The 16155-nt window shown below is 50.4% G+C and overlaps 1 protein-coding gene across 1 annotated transcript in view; it reads left to right on the forward strand.

Moving 5' to 3' along the window:
• The window catches only part of NUP214 (nucleoporin 214), a 97038-nt gene that overhangs the window by 72865 nt on the left and 8018 nt on the right, over positions 1–16155 (forward strand). Inside the window, exons 30-32 of the mRNA XM_048512150.1 lie at positions 2139–2209; positions 3187–3340; positions 8132–8290. Coding sequence (XP_048368107.1) covers positions 2139–2209; positions 3187–3340; positions 8132–8290 — 384 coding nt within the window. The remainder of the gene's footprint in view (positions 1–2138; positions 2210–3186; positions 3341–8131; positions 8291–16155) is intronic.

The raw sequence follows: 16155 nt of genomic DNA on the forward strand, positions 1-16155 counted from the left end.
GTGGCCATCACCACCTCCTGTGGCAGCATATTCCAAACACCAATCACACGTTGAGTGAAGAAGTGTTTCCTTCTATTAGTCCTAATTCTTCCCCCCAGCATTTTCAATGTATGCCCCCTGGTTCTAGTGTTGTGAGAAAGAGAGAAAAATTTCTCTCTTTGGGTCTGGTGGTGAAATTCATTTCAACCAAGTTGAACTGCAGCTGGTTTTCAGCCGGTGGGAGTGATAGTGACCCATCGGGAGTCCACAGTCTTCTGCTTTTAACTACTTTAATTCCTTCAAAGGAAGACAGAAACTGTGCCTTCAGGATGGTGCCCTTCTCTCTGGCTTGATAACTGGCAGGGATCAGCAGTTCTCCCAGAAACTTACACTGCACAGACTCCCTGGCCATAGATGGGAAGGAGGGGGCTTCCTGGTGGCTCATTGTGCCCATGGGTGGGAAACAAATTATGTTAATAACACACAGTTGTGTTTTGGGAACAGCCCCTTCTTAATCGCCATGACAAAAGAATATTGTAGCGGGGCGGTGGTGGGAAAAGGGAAACACGTTGCCTGAGGAAAGCAGCCCCCAAAAAGCCGATCGCAGGGTTGTCATTTCGAGTGATCCGGGGAATTAGGCTAAGAAACACTTTTTGATCATACCGTTTCATCCTTCTTCCAAAAGAAGTGCCAATTAACAACACTCGGGTGCCACGTAGCTCAGGCTGTTTCAGGCACACTTAACGGAAATCCAGAGTATGTATTTCATTCGCAGAAAACTCTCCTCATCTTGCCAGGGTGTCTGTTGCTTCAGGCAGGAAAATAATCTGCAGCCACTTTGGCATTAGGATACCCTCTCCCACATGAGGGGAGGGGGCGAGAGGACTGAAAGCAGCCCCTCCCGAAAAGCTCCAGGTTTCGAAAGTGGTGCCTTAATTCCACACAGTACAAGTTAGGGGGCATCTTTTCAAAACGCTCCTGTATGTGATGATACGAAGGATCGGAACAGAAGAACCAATTCTTCTTTGGAGCAGCAGTGGCATAGTAGTTGCTAAGAGCAGGTGTACTCTAATCTGGAGGAACAGGGTTTGATTCCCCGCTCAGCTGCTTGAGCTGCGGAGGCTTATCTGCAGAATTCAGATTAGCCTGTGCACTCCCAACACACGCCAGCTGGGTGACCTTGGGCTAGTCACAGTTCTTCTGAGCTCTCTCAGCCCCGCCTACCTCACAGGGTGTTTGTTGTGAGGGGGGAAGGGAAAGGAGATTGTCAGCCCCTTTGAGTCTCCTTACAGGAGAGAAAGGGGGGGATATAAATCGAACTCTTCTTCTTCTTTGGACAGAGGCCAGGGTGGTCACTCCGTGTGATGCACTGAGCATTGTTAAGGGAGGCAGGTGTGATCGACAGAGTGCCATCCGCTAAGGCTCTCCTTCACAAGCCTCGTTGCAGGAAACGGTGAAGACAAGATCGTGCTCCGTCAAATGTCCGCCGCCTCCTGCAAATGCACGCACGTGTTCACAATAAAAGTGAGGCTTCTTCACTTGGTCAAGCTATTGAATAGTAGCTCTGGCTTACAACTCTCCTCCATCTTGCCTTGGGAGGCAGGATTGGTAGCTTCCAGGTAGTCCTCCTAAAGCAGTGGTGGCGAACCTATGGCACTGGTGCCAGAGGTGGCACTCAGAGCCCTCTCTGTGGGCACGCGTGCACAGAGTTTCTCATGGAGGGGGGCGGAAAATTGCCCCCCGCACATCTAGGTAACCCTGTTAAGTGCTGTTAAACCCCACTGATTTTCATGGGAAGAACTAAAGCACAATCCTTTACATGGGAGTAAGCTCAGTTGCTGGCAATGGGGCTTGCTTCTGAACCCTCCTATGGTCATGATTCATCCATTCAAAGTGTTGTACGGTTGCTTCAAGGCAAAGCCACCGACTACCACCAAGCTTACTACCTTGGAGCCAACCGGTTTTTCTAAACTAAAACCTCAGTATTCAGGTTAAGTTGCCACGTTGGCACTTTGTGATAAATAAGTGGGTTTTGGGTTGCTGTTTGGGCACCCGGTCTCGAAAAGGTTCGCCATCACTGTCCTAAAGGGACCTTTGGGGCTTCTGTGCTTGTGCGTTCTGTTTCCCTCACACCATCACCTTTTTCTTTTCTCCTCCAGCATTTGGTTCCAGCAACGCAGGCTCCGTATTTGGGCAGGCAGCCAATACCAGCAGCAACCTCTTTGGCCAGGTAATCCCATTATTTCTGGAACAACCGCCTCGCCTTCGAAAAGGCAACCCGTGTTTGATTCTAGCGGGGCAACCATCAAAATGATGGGGACAGGTGCACCGTTAGGTGACAGACACAACTCTCTGCACCTAAATGCTAAAGGATGAAAACATCCTGTCAATTCAAAACTTCTTCTTTCTACTCACTGGTGTAGAGTGTAAATTATCAGGCATGCACAGATGCCTTCACAGTAATTGAACGTATGCAGAAAATATCTGTTCAGCCAACTTCCTTTACAAAGAAAATATTCAATAGGCAAAAAAGTATGTAATAGGCCAACTGCCGTTGCAAAGAAAATATATACTAAGCATGTCATCAGTAGGGTAAAACTAACCTGTCTCACAACAGTCTAAGCCCGTGGTGGCGAACCTTTGGCACTCCAGATGTTATGGACTACATTTCCCATCAGCCCCTGCCAGCATGGTCAATTGGCCATGCTAGCAGGGACTGATGGGAATTGTAGTCCATAACATCTGGAGTGCCAAAGGTTTGCCACCACTGGTCTAAGCTCATGGTGGCGAACCTATGGCACTCCAGATGTTCATGGACTACAATTCCCGTCAGCCCCAATTGGCCAAGCTGGCAGGGGCCGATGAGAATTGTAGATCATGAACATCTGGAGCGCCATAGGTTTGCCACCTCTGGTCTAAGCAATCAACGGCTCTGTGGTTTCTGTTCTGCTAACACAACTGTGCTGACTCTTAACATTTTCTGCTGGGGTTCCCCTCTTGACTGTCATCTCCAGCATGACATATTTGCTTGAAATATCTCTCCTTGACCACCGGGGGGAGCTGCAGAAGTGGCAAAGAAGTCTGGGGCCCCCTTACGGGGGTGATGACCCAACTTTGCTAGTCACCGCAGGAGTCCCCCTGACCTCGAGCCCTGTGGCAAAGAGAAGCATCCCAAGTTGTCCTCTCCTTCTTATTTGCTCCTTATAGCAGCCCTCTCCCAGCGGGGGCCTCTTTGGTTCCGGAAGCGGGGGGAGAGGCGTTGCCTTCTTCAGCGGCCTGGGAGGAAAGCCGAGCCAGGACGCGGCAAACAAAAATCCATTCAGTTCCACTGGCACAGGATTTGGAGCCACCGCCACCCCGAGTAAGTCAGTTCAATGGGGGTGGGTAAGGGGGATGCTTTAGGGCAGTGATGGCGAACCTATGGCACGGGTGCCAGAGGTGGCACTCAGAGCCCTCTCTGTGGGCACGCACAGAGTTCATCATGTGGGGGGCGGAAAATCACTCCCCCCCACACACACATCTAGGCTGGCCTGGACCACTGGGCTCAATTATTAGCATTAAACCTAAGACCTAGTTTGGGGGAAGCAGTGTAGGTAACCCTGTCAAGCGCTGTTAAACCCCATTGATTTTCATGCGAAGAACTAAAGCGTGATCCTTTACCTGGGAGTAAGCTCGGTTGCTGGCAATGTGGCTTGCTTCTGAGTAAACCCACCTAGGGTCGTGATTCACCCGTTCGAAGAGTTGCACGGTTGCTTCAAAGCAAAGCCACCGACTACCACCAAGCTTACTCCCGAGTAACGCACGCCTCGGAGCCAACCATTCTTTCTAAACTAAAACCTCAGTATTCAGGTTAAATTGCCGTGTTGGCACTTTGCGATGGGTTGCAATTTGGTCACTCTGTCTCGAAAAGGTTCGCCATCACTGTTTTATGGCAATTGAAATCAGTTGGCTTAGAATGGAGTGATTCTTTTTAGGGTGGTACTGTTAATCTTCGGGGGTCTATTTTAGAGGACAGTTTTAGCCATGATACACCTTTAAATCTGGCATTCATGTTTGTATGTTTGTATGTTCATGTTTACCTGGGAGTAAGCTTGGTTGCTGGTAATGTGGCTTGCTTCTGAGTAAACCCTCCTAGGGTCGTGATTCACCCGTTCGAAGAGCTGCACGGTTGCTTCAAATCAAAGCCACCTTCTACCACCAAGCTTACTCTTGAGTAACGCATGCCTCTGAGCCAACCATTTTTTCTTAACTAAAACCTCAGCATTCAGGTTAAATTGCCATGTGGGCACTTTGCGATAAATGAGTGGGTTTTGGGTTGCAGTTTGGGCACTCGGTCTCGAAAAGGTTCGCCATCACTGCTTTAGGGGGAGTGTTGTTCACAAGGGCTTGTTCTCAAACGCACGTACATCCACTTGATAAAAAGCCCAAGCACGTGCACGTGCACGTGCACGACCTTTTCGTCGGGTAGAATTTGCGAGGTGCCTCAATCTCATCAACTCAGTGGGATGCTTTATCCGTGGAGTCTGTTCACACATTCAGCGGCCAGAATTCATGCAATGAGAGGCAGCCAAATGGGGTGAACTTGGCCCTAAGTTCTCTGCCAATGTGAAATGGTAACTGTTTCACAGCAGCAAGATGGGAGGCAAACTTGGACAGTCACTTGGGCCAAAATCCTAGATCGGGGGTGTCAAACTCGCGGCCCTCCAGATGTTCATGAACTACAATTCCCATCAGTTCCCTCCCAATGTGAGCATTGGCTATATTGGCAAGGGCTGTTGGAAATTGAAGTTCATGAACACCTGGAGGGCCGCAAGTTTGACACCTGTGTCCTAGATGATTTTGGATGTTTTTTCCTCCAAACTGAGTGATAAGAGATCTTCCTGCACGCTCAGGGATACACTTGGTGTTGCTTCACAACTTTCAAAGTGCAGATTTGATGCTAAACATTATGGACCTTTTTTGCCTTCCATTTTTTCCTCAGAAAGAGCTGATTGTACGTGTAGAGGCATAAAAGGTCCAAGCACGTGCATGTGGATGACTGGAGGAGCAGTGGCGTAGTGGTCAAGAGCAGGTGTATTCTAATCTGGAGGAACCCGGTTTGATTCCCCGCTTTGCCCCCTGAGCTGTGGAGGCTTATCTGGGGAATTCAGATTAGCCTGGGCACTCCCTCACATGCCAGCTGGGTGACCTTGGGCTAGTCACAGTTCTTCTGAGCTCTCTCAGCCCCAGGGTGTTTGTTGTGAGGGGTGGGGGAAGGAGTTTGTCAGCCCCTTTGAGTCTCCTTACAGGAGAGAAAGGGGGGATATAAATCCAACTCTTTTTATTATTATTATTGTGTATGGGGTGTGTGTGTGTGTGTGTGTGTGTATTTTTATGTATTTAGCCAAGATCACCTCACAAAGTACCTTCAAACAATTAAAGTCTGTCTGAAGTTCCCAGATTGATTGGGAAGGTAAATACACAGAAAGATTTACAGAAGCATCTTCTGACCTTGGGCAATTGATAGCTCAGTTCCAGGATTTTACATGGGGAAGGAGCTGCAAGTGATTGACTGGTGATGCAGATGTTAATCCTCAGAAGAAGAAGAAGAAGAGTAGAAGAGTAGAAGAAGAAGAAGAGTAGAAGAGTTTGGATTTATATCCTCCCTTTCTCTCCTGCAGGAGACTCAAAGGGGCTGACAATCTCCTTGCCCTTCCCCCCCTCACAACAAACACCCTGTGAGGCAGGTGGGGCTGAGAGAGCTCCGAGAAGCTGTGACTAGCCCAAGGCCACCCAGCTGGCGTGTGTGGGAGTGCACAGGCTAATCTGAATTCCCCAGATAAGCCTCCACAGCTCAGGCGGCAGAGCTGGGAATCAAACCCGGTTCCTCCAGATTAGATACACGAGCTCTTAACCTCCTACGCCCTTCCACTGATCTAGGCCCCTCTGAGAAAAAGACATAGATCTTTACTTGCATCCACAGGGTGCACCGTACTATGCTGCATTATACATGTCTAAGCTGTATTTGGAATTTAAAATCTGGATGGCACAGAATGCCTTGTACATAATATGCACCAATTGTCCTCTTGATTCTGGCGAGCCACTGTTGGACGAGAGTTTCTTGGCCTGGCGGGCCTGCTCTCCAGTTATTAAAGGGGGGACTTGAAAAATGGGAAATCCTTCATTTATTACTCGATCGTTGTGACTTTTCTGTAGGAGCAGCAGTGGCGTAGGAGGTTAAGAGCTCGTGTATCTAATCTGGAGGAACCAGGTTTGATTCCCAGCTCTGCCGCCTGAGCTGTGGAGGCTTATCTGGGGAATTCAGATTAGCCTGTGCACTCCCACACACGCCAGCTGGGTGACCTTGGGCTAGTCACAGCTTCTCGGAGCTCTCTCAGCCCCACCCACCTCACAAGGTGTTTGTTGTGCGGGGGGAAGGGCAAGGAGATTGTCAGCCCCTTTGAGTCTCCTGCAGGAGAGAAAGGGGGGATATAAATCCAAACTCTTCTTCTTCTTCTAAGCCAGTTGGCCTTTGTGACTTGAATTTTTGGCCTTTTTGACCAGACAGCAGACTTGCCACTGGGGACCGTCCAACAAGTTGTTTAGCCGTGACTCCTCGTTAACAGCGGGGGAGCTGGAAACTCACTTTCCCTGATGCTGCCACAAGCTCTGGCTTGAAGCCCAGCCGTCTGGTTCATGGCTCTGTGCCAGCTCTCCCCACCCCCGGGCCCACTGCTGCCGCCACGGCCTTCTGTCGTTTCTGGTTCAGGGGACTGCATCAAACCATCAGGATTTCCCATAGTGCACAGAGCCGGGGATTCTCAAGCTACATAGTAAACAGGACAGGGGGGAAAAGAATATCCACATGTCACTAGTAGCAAGTGTGAGTAAGAAGAGAATTCCTTCCAGGCAACTGGGCTCCAGCCCACTTGCAGCCCTGCAAAGGGAACCCACGTGGCACAGCTGTGAAGAGCATTGAACCATGAGTGGAGAGGCCTGGGTTCAAGTCCACCCTCGTTGATGAAGTTCACTGGATGGCTTTCGCCACTCCACTTAGTCCAGGGGTCCGCAACCTGCGGCTCTCCAGATGTTCATGGACTACAAATCCCATCAAGCCCCTGCCAGCATGGCCAATTGGCCATGCTGGCAGGGGCTCGATGGGAATTGTAGTCCATGAACATCTGGAGAGCCGCAGGTTGCAGACTCCTGAGTTAGCCTGTTTCACAGGATGTTACGTGGATGAGATGATGGAGGTGAGGTCTCTTGAGCCCCTTGGAGGAAGGGCAGGGGAAGGAGTGCAGTCGATTGCAAAGGGAAGCTTTTCTGGGTAATAGCCATGCAAAAGTCCACATTGATGACCTAAGTCCGGAGTTCCCATTGTCATCTACAGGACCCACTTTTCTGTTTTGCTTCCCCCCTCTCTGGGAGGGTTTTTAATCGGGGTTATTGCATGACGTCATCTTTGTTAATCTTGTCACTGTGTTTTAATTTAATTTTAATGGGGTTGTTTGTATGGGTTGTTGTACAGTACACTGTGCAGAGGGAGTTATGTTGTACACCGCTCAGAGCCCTCCGGGGGTACAGCGGTATATAAAACCCATAAATAAATAAAAATAAATACATAAAAGAAACAAAGCTTGCTTTTAGTTCCCAAATCCAGCCAGAAACCTTTATTGGCATTATAAATTACAGTATTACAATATTAAAAGCAAACTTAAAACAAACAAGGTACGTTTATCTATTTCCTGAACCCATTAAAATACATTAAAATATGCATTAAATGTCTACATCCAGACCCCGTATACAGAACACAAAGAGAGCTAAATTAACCATGACTGTTTTCTGGGGAATAATTACGCTTAGCCAGGTAATGCTTCGGAAAGCTCGCAACATTTTCACAGATAGGATCACAAGAGCCACTGAGTAGAAGGTTCATAACAGATGATGACATGTCAATATTTAACATGAATAGTTCCCAAATGCTTCCAGATTGTCTGCAAGGGACCCTGACTCGCCACTGAGGAGCGGCCGCTTGTTGCAAGCCTGCTGCGAAAAGCAATTGCGTGCTATTCTGGCTCTAGCTGTGATTAACTTTTAGGGGCTTTATTATGTAAGAAGGATTTTTGTCCTGACGGAGCATAGAAAAAGCACTTGGCCTTTCTCCTCGTTCCAGATACATCGAGCCTTTTTGGGAACAGCGGGGCCAAGACCTTTGGATTTGGCACCTCGCCACCCTCCTCCTTCGGCGAGCAGAAGCCGGCGGGCACGTTCAGTTCCGGCGGAGGGAGCGTGGCCTCTCAGGGCTTCGGGTTCTCCAGCCCAACCAAAGCAGGTATTGATTTATGTTTTGGTCTCAATGCAGGGCACAGAGAAGAGTCCCCGTTGGGCAGAACGTCCAGAATGTCAAAAAAACAGCATTGCCACTTTTAAGTGCTATTTTTTTTAAAAAAATATCAAATTTATTTAATTTATTTATTATTTGACTTATAGGCCGCCTCACCCCCGAAGGGCTCGAGGCGGCTCACAACATGGCTGTTATTCAGACAGCGATCATATAACATCGCCCTTAACCTATTACCAGTTTAAAATCAGGATTTAAATTTAAGCATTTAAAATTTAAAATTTAAGCAGCAGTTTCATAAAATCGGCGCCCGATCCAAAGGCTAAAAAGATTGTTGCCACCTGCCAACATTCCACTTCTGCCAGTCATAAGAAGGGGCCAAAGAGCTCTGCGTGGATACCTCTCCCTATATTTAACTCCATTCCTGGATTTGAAGATTTGGCCAGGCGTCGTCAGCCATTTTGAAAAATCTCTCCATACCAGAGGCGTATCAGGGGGTAATGGTGCCCGGGACAACACCTGCCCCGAATGCCCACCTGCCCCCACCCCGTGCTCAGGGACAGGAAGTGGGGCAGCTCAGATGGACACTGCAGCAGCGCCTGTTGGAGCCGCCCCCGGCCTCCCTGCAGGCCGCCTCCTGCCCTCCCTGGACCCTCAGACACAGGGGGAGGTTCTAACAGGCGTCATTGGGGAGAAGGGGGTTGAGGGCAATTTTGCGGGGGGGCGTTGCACCCAAGGACATTTGACTCCCCCTGTCCCCATTGCAGATAGGCCACTGCTCCATACCCTAAAACCGTGGTGGCGAACCTTTGGCACTCCAGATGTTATGGACTACAATTCCCATCAGCCCCTGCCAGCATGGCCAATTGGCGTCATGGGAATTGTAGTCCGTAACATCTGGAGTGCCAAAGGTTCACCACCACTGCCCTAAAGGACAAGAAAGCTGTTTCCCATTTCTAACATAAACAAGGTGCTGAACGTTGCACCCAAATCCATCAAAGCACAGAGGCCTGCTTTGAAAGTGTCCCTTTACAACTGTGGCTTAAGGGCTCAGATGCAAGATCTATCCGTTGATCTCATTCCTCTGTGTCAGAAGGGCTCTGTGTGTCCTCTGTGGCCTAAGCAAACGCTAACAAATGCCATTCTTTCGGGAGGAACGGCCAACCCTCCTCACAGCTGAAAGCACAGAGGAGCAGCAGTGGCGTAGGAGGTTAAGAGCTCGTGTATCTAATCTGGAGGAACCGGGTTTGATTCCCCGCTCTGCCGCTTGAGCTGTGGAAGCTTCTCTGGGGAATTCAGATTAGCCTGTGCACTCCCACACACACCAGCTGGGTGACCTTGGGCTAGTCACAGGTCTTCTGAGCTCTCTCAGCCCCACCTACCTCACAGGGTGTTTGTTGTGAGAGGGGAAGGGCAAGGAGATTGTCAGCCCCTTTGAGTCTCCTGCAGGAGAGAAAGGGGGGGGGGTATAAATCCAAACTCTTCTTCTTCTTCTTCTTCTTCTTCTTAACTTCAACGTCTTCTTGTTGGTTGATTGGGTGGTTCCTTTCCAAACTAGAAACCACGTTTGCCATTTTTAAAACATCTGTGCCAAGAGAGAGAGAGAGGTCCTATTTCTTCCCTCTTGCCCCAAACTGAAATGATTGACTTACCCAGCCCGCCTCTCTGCTACACTGTGTCTTGCAAAAAGATGCAAGTGTGGTCAGTAGTGGTGTGGCAGAAGCGCATGCTTCTGCAGTAGAAAAATAGTCCCAAAGGACTATGAGCAGGTGGGCGAGCGAGAGGTGAGTCGGGAGGGAGGGAGGGAGGGAGGGAGAGCCAGGCAGACCTAGGTCTGGGGGTTTGGGAGGACTGTTGCCGGGCCTGGCAGGGCAACAGGTGACTTGTGCATCAGATTCAAGGCAGCACCATTTGGTAAAGGGCGCGCAAGCAGAGGTGGGATCCAGCAGGTTCTCACAGGTTCCCGAGAGTAGGTTACTAATTATTTGTGTGTGCCGAGAGGGGGTTACTAATGGGTGATTTTGCCACGTGATTGTTGCCTTCGTTACGCCCCTCCTCTCAGCAGTAGCGTGCAGAACTTGAAGCAGTCCAACAGGAGGTTCACCGGCGTGCGTGGCAGCCTGCGTGCATTCGTTTCCCGCCCAAGGACCGGCACAGTGGCTGCGTCCTTGCCACAGCCCCACCCTGGAATGCCCGGCCACGCCCCCGTCATGCCCCACCCAGCCCCATTGGCGCTACGCCACAGTTTGAATCCCACCACCATGGGAACCTGTTACTAAAATTTTTGGATCCCACCACTGCGCACAAGCCCCACCCACCAGCCTCCAATTGCACTCAGTGGCTGCACACAACTCGCCCCTCCCCAATCTCTGAGCTCCGGGCCGTCCCCTCTGGATCTGGGTGGGGGTTGCTGGCCATCCTCTAGCCTCTCCAGTCCTGCAGCCAGAGAGGCACTGTGGGAAGAGGGGAAGGGAGCCTGCGACGAGCGAGCAGGCAGAGGCCACTTTGGAGAGACCAGCGGGGGGGCCTTTTCCCGTAAAGCTGGAGCAAGGCTGCCGAGGAGGAGGAGGAGTTTGGATTTATATCCCCCCTTTCTCTCCTGCAGGAGACTCAAAGGGGCTGACAATCTCCTTGCCCTTCCCCCCTCACAACAAACACCCTGCGAGGTGGGTGGGGCTGAGAGAGCTCCGAGAAGCTGTGACTAGCCCAAGGTCACCCAGCTGGCGTGTGTGGGAATGCACAGGCTAATCTGAATTCCCCAGATAAGCCTCCACAGCTCAGGCGGCAGAGCTGGGAATCAAACCCAGTTCCTCCAGATTAGATACACGAGCTCTTAACCTCCTACGCCACTGCTGCTCCAAGGAGCCTTGCTTGCCCCCTCCCCCATCTGCCCCGCTGGGCCCAGCTTGTTCTTTGGAGCGGGGGGGGGGGGGGAGTTGGAGGAGAAGAAAGTGGCGGCAGATGAATTCCCAGTCCCACTTATATCTTTTTGTGAGACAGGGTGTAGAAATGGGCGTTCCTTGTGTTCCATTTGGCCAAGTTTGTTGCAGAACTGAGGGAGGAAATGAGGAGGCTGACCCTGCACCGCACGGCTGCTTTTATTGACAGGTTGTCACCTTGGCATTGTCAGGAGTGAACCTTCCGTTGCAGAGCCTCTAAAAGTTTACTCTATTTCATTTTACAAACGAGAGCCAGGGTGGTGTAGCAGTTAAGAATGGTGGGCTCTGATCTGGAGAACCGGGTTTGATTCCCCACTCGTCCACGTGAGCGGCGGACTCTTATCTGGTGACCTGGGTGTGATTCCCCACTCCTCCACATGAGTAGTAGACTCTTAGCCAGTGAACAGGTACTCGGGAGCAGCAGCACAGGTGCTCGGGAGCAGCAGCAGCAGCAGGCCATTGCTTTCACATCCTGCATGTGAGCTCCCCAAGGCACCTGGTGGGCCACTGCAAGTAGCAGAGTGCTGGACTAGATGGACTCTGGTCTGACCCAGCAGGCTAGTTCTTATGTTCTTATGAACTGGATTTGTTTCCTCGCTCGTACACATGAAGCCTGCTGGGTGACCTTGGGCTAGTCACAGTTCTCTCCAAACTCTCTCAGCCCCACATACCTCACAATCTATCTGTTGTGGGGAGAGGGAGAGAAGGAGTTTGTAAGCTGTATTGTCGAAGGCTTTCACGGCCGGAATCACTAGAATGTTGTGAGTTTTCCGGGTTGTATGGCCGTGTTCCAGTAGTATTTTCTACTAGAACACGGAAAGCCCACAACATTCTAGTTTGTAAGCTGCTTTGAGACTCCTTACGGCCGAAAAAAGCAGGTTATAAATCCAAACTCTTCTCTTTCGAATGCTGCAGAATAAGGAAAATACTATTACTTGGGTGGTGAGCAGAGGAGGGGCTTGCCTTTCCAGCCAACACTTGTGTGTCGCTCTCTCCTCCGTTCACATCACTTACTGACTTAGAACACCTGGGAGATTCCAATCCAGAACAAAGCCTGGAGCCGAGGAGTAAAATACCTGCAGCCCTTGGATAGATGTGCCACTGGATACCTGATCTGTGTTAAATAATTCAGTCGGAGCACTCTTATTTTTATATTTCTTTCCAGGGAGTTTGTATTTACAACCGGGTGGGATCTGTTACAGTGGCCTGGGCTGGAATTTCACCCCGGGTATTAAAATGCACCCTTCCCCGGCCCCAGTGAGACAGCAGAATGAAGTTGTCTGTATTCCTGTGCAGCCAAGGGACAGACGTGCAGGATAAAAAAGGCAGAGGGTTGCGGTCGGAGGGGGTGTCCTTTTGGAGGGTGGCTTGGGTTCTGTTTGTGGCTTCGCACAGCCTTCCTGAGCAGCCGTGGTCCCTAGCCCCTCGGTGATGCGGCTGATCTCTACCCGGGCCAGGGCCTTTACAGCCCTGGCCCCTGCCTGGTGGAACACTTTACCACCAGCTATCCTGGCCCTGCGGGATCTTGGAGAGTTCCGCAGGGCCTGTAAGACCGAATTGTTCCACCGGGCGTTTGAAGGGGCCGGCTGCTGATGCGTGCCCCCCCCCCCTTTCCCTTTCCCTTACAGTCTGGGTTCTCCGCTCCCCTGTTTTATTTTCCAGGGTGGATCTATGAAGTTTATGTTTTTACGTTGGACGCCAATGTAACGTTATTAATTGCTGTTTTAATGGGGTTTTATTGTAATTATTGTTTTATTGTGTTGTTCACCGCCCAGAGCCCTTCGGGGGAGGGGCGGTATATAAAACAATTAATTAATTAATTAATCGATTAATCAATCAATTAATTAATTAATTAATTAATTAGTTCCTTTGGCATCTTCTGTTTGCACAAGTCACATGCAAGGCCAGTGTTCAGTGTTGTCACCCCCAGAATTGTGCAGGCGACGGTAATTCTGCCTGAGTCAAGCTGATTTCCCCAACCTGTATTATTGATGCTCGCCAGGCAAAGCGGCCGGCTGATGAACTGGATCAGCATTGGACAGTTTCATACATGTCCACACATTGTTGTCTGTGAGCTCTGTGAAAGTAAAGCTTCTCAGGAGCAGCAGTGGCTTAGTGGTTAAGAGCAGGTGTCCTCTAACCTGGAGGGGTTTGATTCCCCGCTCTGCCACTTGAGCTGTGGAGGCTTATCTGGGGAATTCAGGTTAGCCTGTACACTCCAACACATGCCAGCTGGGTGACCTTGGGCTACTCCCAGTTCTTCTGAGCTCTCTCAGCCCCACCTACCTGTGGAAGCTGCCTCCTGAGACCTAGCGTGATAGTGCAGCTGTGAACTGGCTAGTTCAGATCTCACCTTAGCCTCTCTTGTGGAATGCTGGGATGAGAACTCCGGTTGATCTAAACACGGCTGTTGCAGGAAGTCTTGCAATAATGAAAGTAATTTAGAGATTTTAAATGCTGTATATGTGGTAATCCTCATACTAACGGCTTTGTCTCGTTGTGTATACTAGAAGGTTGTGAAAGGTGCCTGCCCTCCATTTAGCAGCGGTGGCGTAGTGGTTAAGAGCAGGTGTACTCTAATCTGGAGGAGCTGGGTTTGATTCCCCGCTCTTCCGCTTGAGCTGTGGAGGATTATCTGGGAAATTCAGATTAGCCTGTGCACTCCTGCACACACCAGCTGGGTGACCTTGGGCTACTCCCAGTTCTTCTGAGCTCTCTCAGCCCCACCTACCTCACAGGGTGTTTGTTGTGGGGAGAAGAAGGGAAAGGAGTTTGTCAGCCCCTTTGAGTCTCCTTGCAGGAGAGAAAGGGGGGGGGGGTATAAATCCAACTCTTCTTCTTCCTCTGTTCCAAACCTTCATTTCCAAAAGCACAGAGAGAATGGCAATAGCCTTGCCCGACAGTTGCGTTTTCTCAAGTTCCTCTCGCTCCCAAGCCGGCTTGAACGGTCAGCTCAGCAAGCAGCTTGCCTCTAGGGTGCGATACGCAGCTACGCTGGAGCGGCTGCGGTTTTCCTGGCGGCATTAGAAATGCTACCTTAGCAACTGCTCGGGTTTTCTTTTCTTTTTCTTTTTGCAAAGAGCCGGCGGCAGCTGCTGCCGGTGATTTTTTTTTTCCCTTTTCTTGCCTGCTGACTCCAGCAGGCATTATTGGCCGGCTTGATCCATGTCCCGGGGATTTTTTTATAAGGACATGCCTGCAGAATCTAGCCACTCCTTTTGCAGTAAGTGCTACAGATGATGCACCAGGCGGCTCTGAAAGCCGTCCCCTCCGTCCGTGCTCGCCTGTGCCGATTGGGTGGGGACTGGCTGATCTACGGCTCTGAGGCAGTCTCGATGCCGTCTCTGGTGTGGGCGGGAGTTGGAGATTCCCACAGATGCTGCTTAAAGATGGGTATCTGGGAGGCGCGGGATGCAGGGTTGCAAATGGGCTAGGTAAACTCTCTGATCTCCTTGCATATGTTGCATTGTAAAAGTGGCTGAGGCCTTGTTCTCACAAAGATAAGATGACCAGCCTGTGCCTGGGCTGTACCATTTCAGGCGGTGGGGGTGCACATGGTGCAAAGTTCCTCCATGCAGACAAACAGATTCCTGCACATGGAAGATGAGCATGACAAGAAGATTTATAAGCTAGAATCCTGAGGTGATGGTGTTCTTTCTGAAATATTTTTTTAAAAATTGTATGAAGGAATGTTAAATTTATGGAAACAACCCCCGACCTCCCCCAACAAATGCAGCAGTGGTGCAGTCCAGACACAGGTTGACCTGTGGAAGCTGCCTCCTGAGACCTAACGTGATAGTGCAGCTGTGAACTGGCCAGTTCAGGGGTCTGCAACCTGCGGCTCTCCAGATGTTCATGGACTACAATTCCCATCAGCCCCTGCAATTGTCCATGCTGGCAGGGGCTGGTGGGATTTGTAGTCCATGAACATTTGGAGAGCCGCAGGTTGCAGACCCCTTGGGCTAGTTCAAATCTCACCTTAGCCTCTCTTGTGGAATGCTGGGATGAGAACTCCGGTTGATCTAAACACGGCTGTTGCAGGAAGTCCTGCAATAATGAAAGTACTTTAGACATTTGAAATGCTGTACATGTGGTGTTCCTCATACTAACGGCTTTGTCTCAGTTGTGCATGCTAGAAGGTTGTGAAAGGTACCTGCCCTCCATTTAGCAGCAGTGGCGTAGTGGTTAGGAGCAGGTGTACTCTAATCTGGAGGAACCGGGTTTGATTCCCCGCTCTGCCACTTGAGCTGTGGAGGCCTATCTGGGGAATTCAGATTAGCCTGGGCACTCCCACACGCACCAGTTGGGTGACCTTGGGTTAGTCACAGTTCTTCGGAGCTCTCCCAGCCCCACCTACCTCACAGGGCGTTTGTTGTGAGGGGGGAAGGGAAAGGAGTATGTCAGCCCCTTTGAGTCTCCTACAGGAGAGAAAGGGGGGATATAAATCCAACTCTTCTTCTACTTCTTCTTTAACGCCATGTGTATTTAATAACCAAGCAACCAGCTCCCATAGGAGCAGTGGAGAAATCCATAATACATCTCAGCAGCTTCATCCAAAGCTTCTGAAAAACCAGAAGGATGGTGAGCTCCCAAAGGCACCTGGGGGGCCACTGCGAGTAGCAGAGTGCTGGACTAGGTGGACTCTGGTCTGATCCAGCAGGCTCCTTCTTATGTTCTTATGTCAGCTGTCGCCTCACCACGTCATCAGGGCATGGGGCTCCTTGACTCTGCAGAGCTTCCCCCTCCTCCCGATGTTCCCCACCACTCCCTCAGTGGGGCGGGTGCCATTTCATCTAACCAGCCTACTCTCTCTGACCAAGGAAGCTCTGACTCTGCAATGCTTGTACCCTGAACATCTTGTTGGTCTCTGACCTGCTCCTGGACTTGAAACCAGCCTACTGGTGGCCTTTGGCAGTT

Source organism: Sphaerodactylus townsendi, linkage group LG12 (assembly GCF_021028975.2).
Source record: "Sphaerodactylus townsendi isolate TG3544 linkage group LG12, MPM_Stown_v2.3, whole genome shotgun sequence".
Classification (NCBI taxonomy): Eukaryota; Metazoa; Chordata; class Lepidosauria; order Squamata; family Sphaerodactylidae; genus Sphaerodactylus; species Sphaerodactylus townsendi.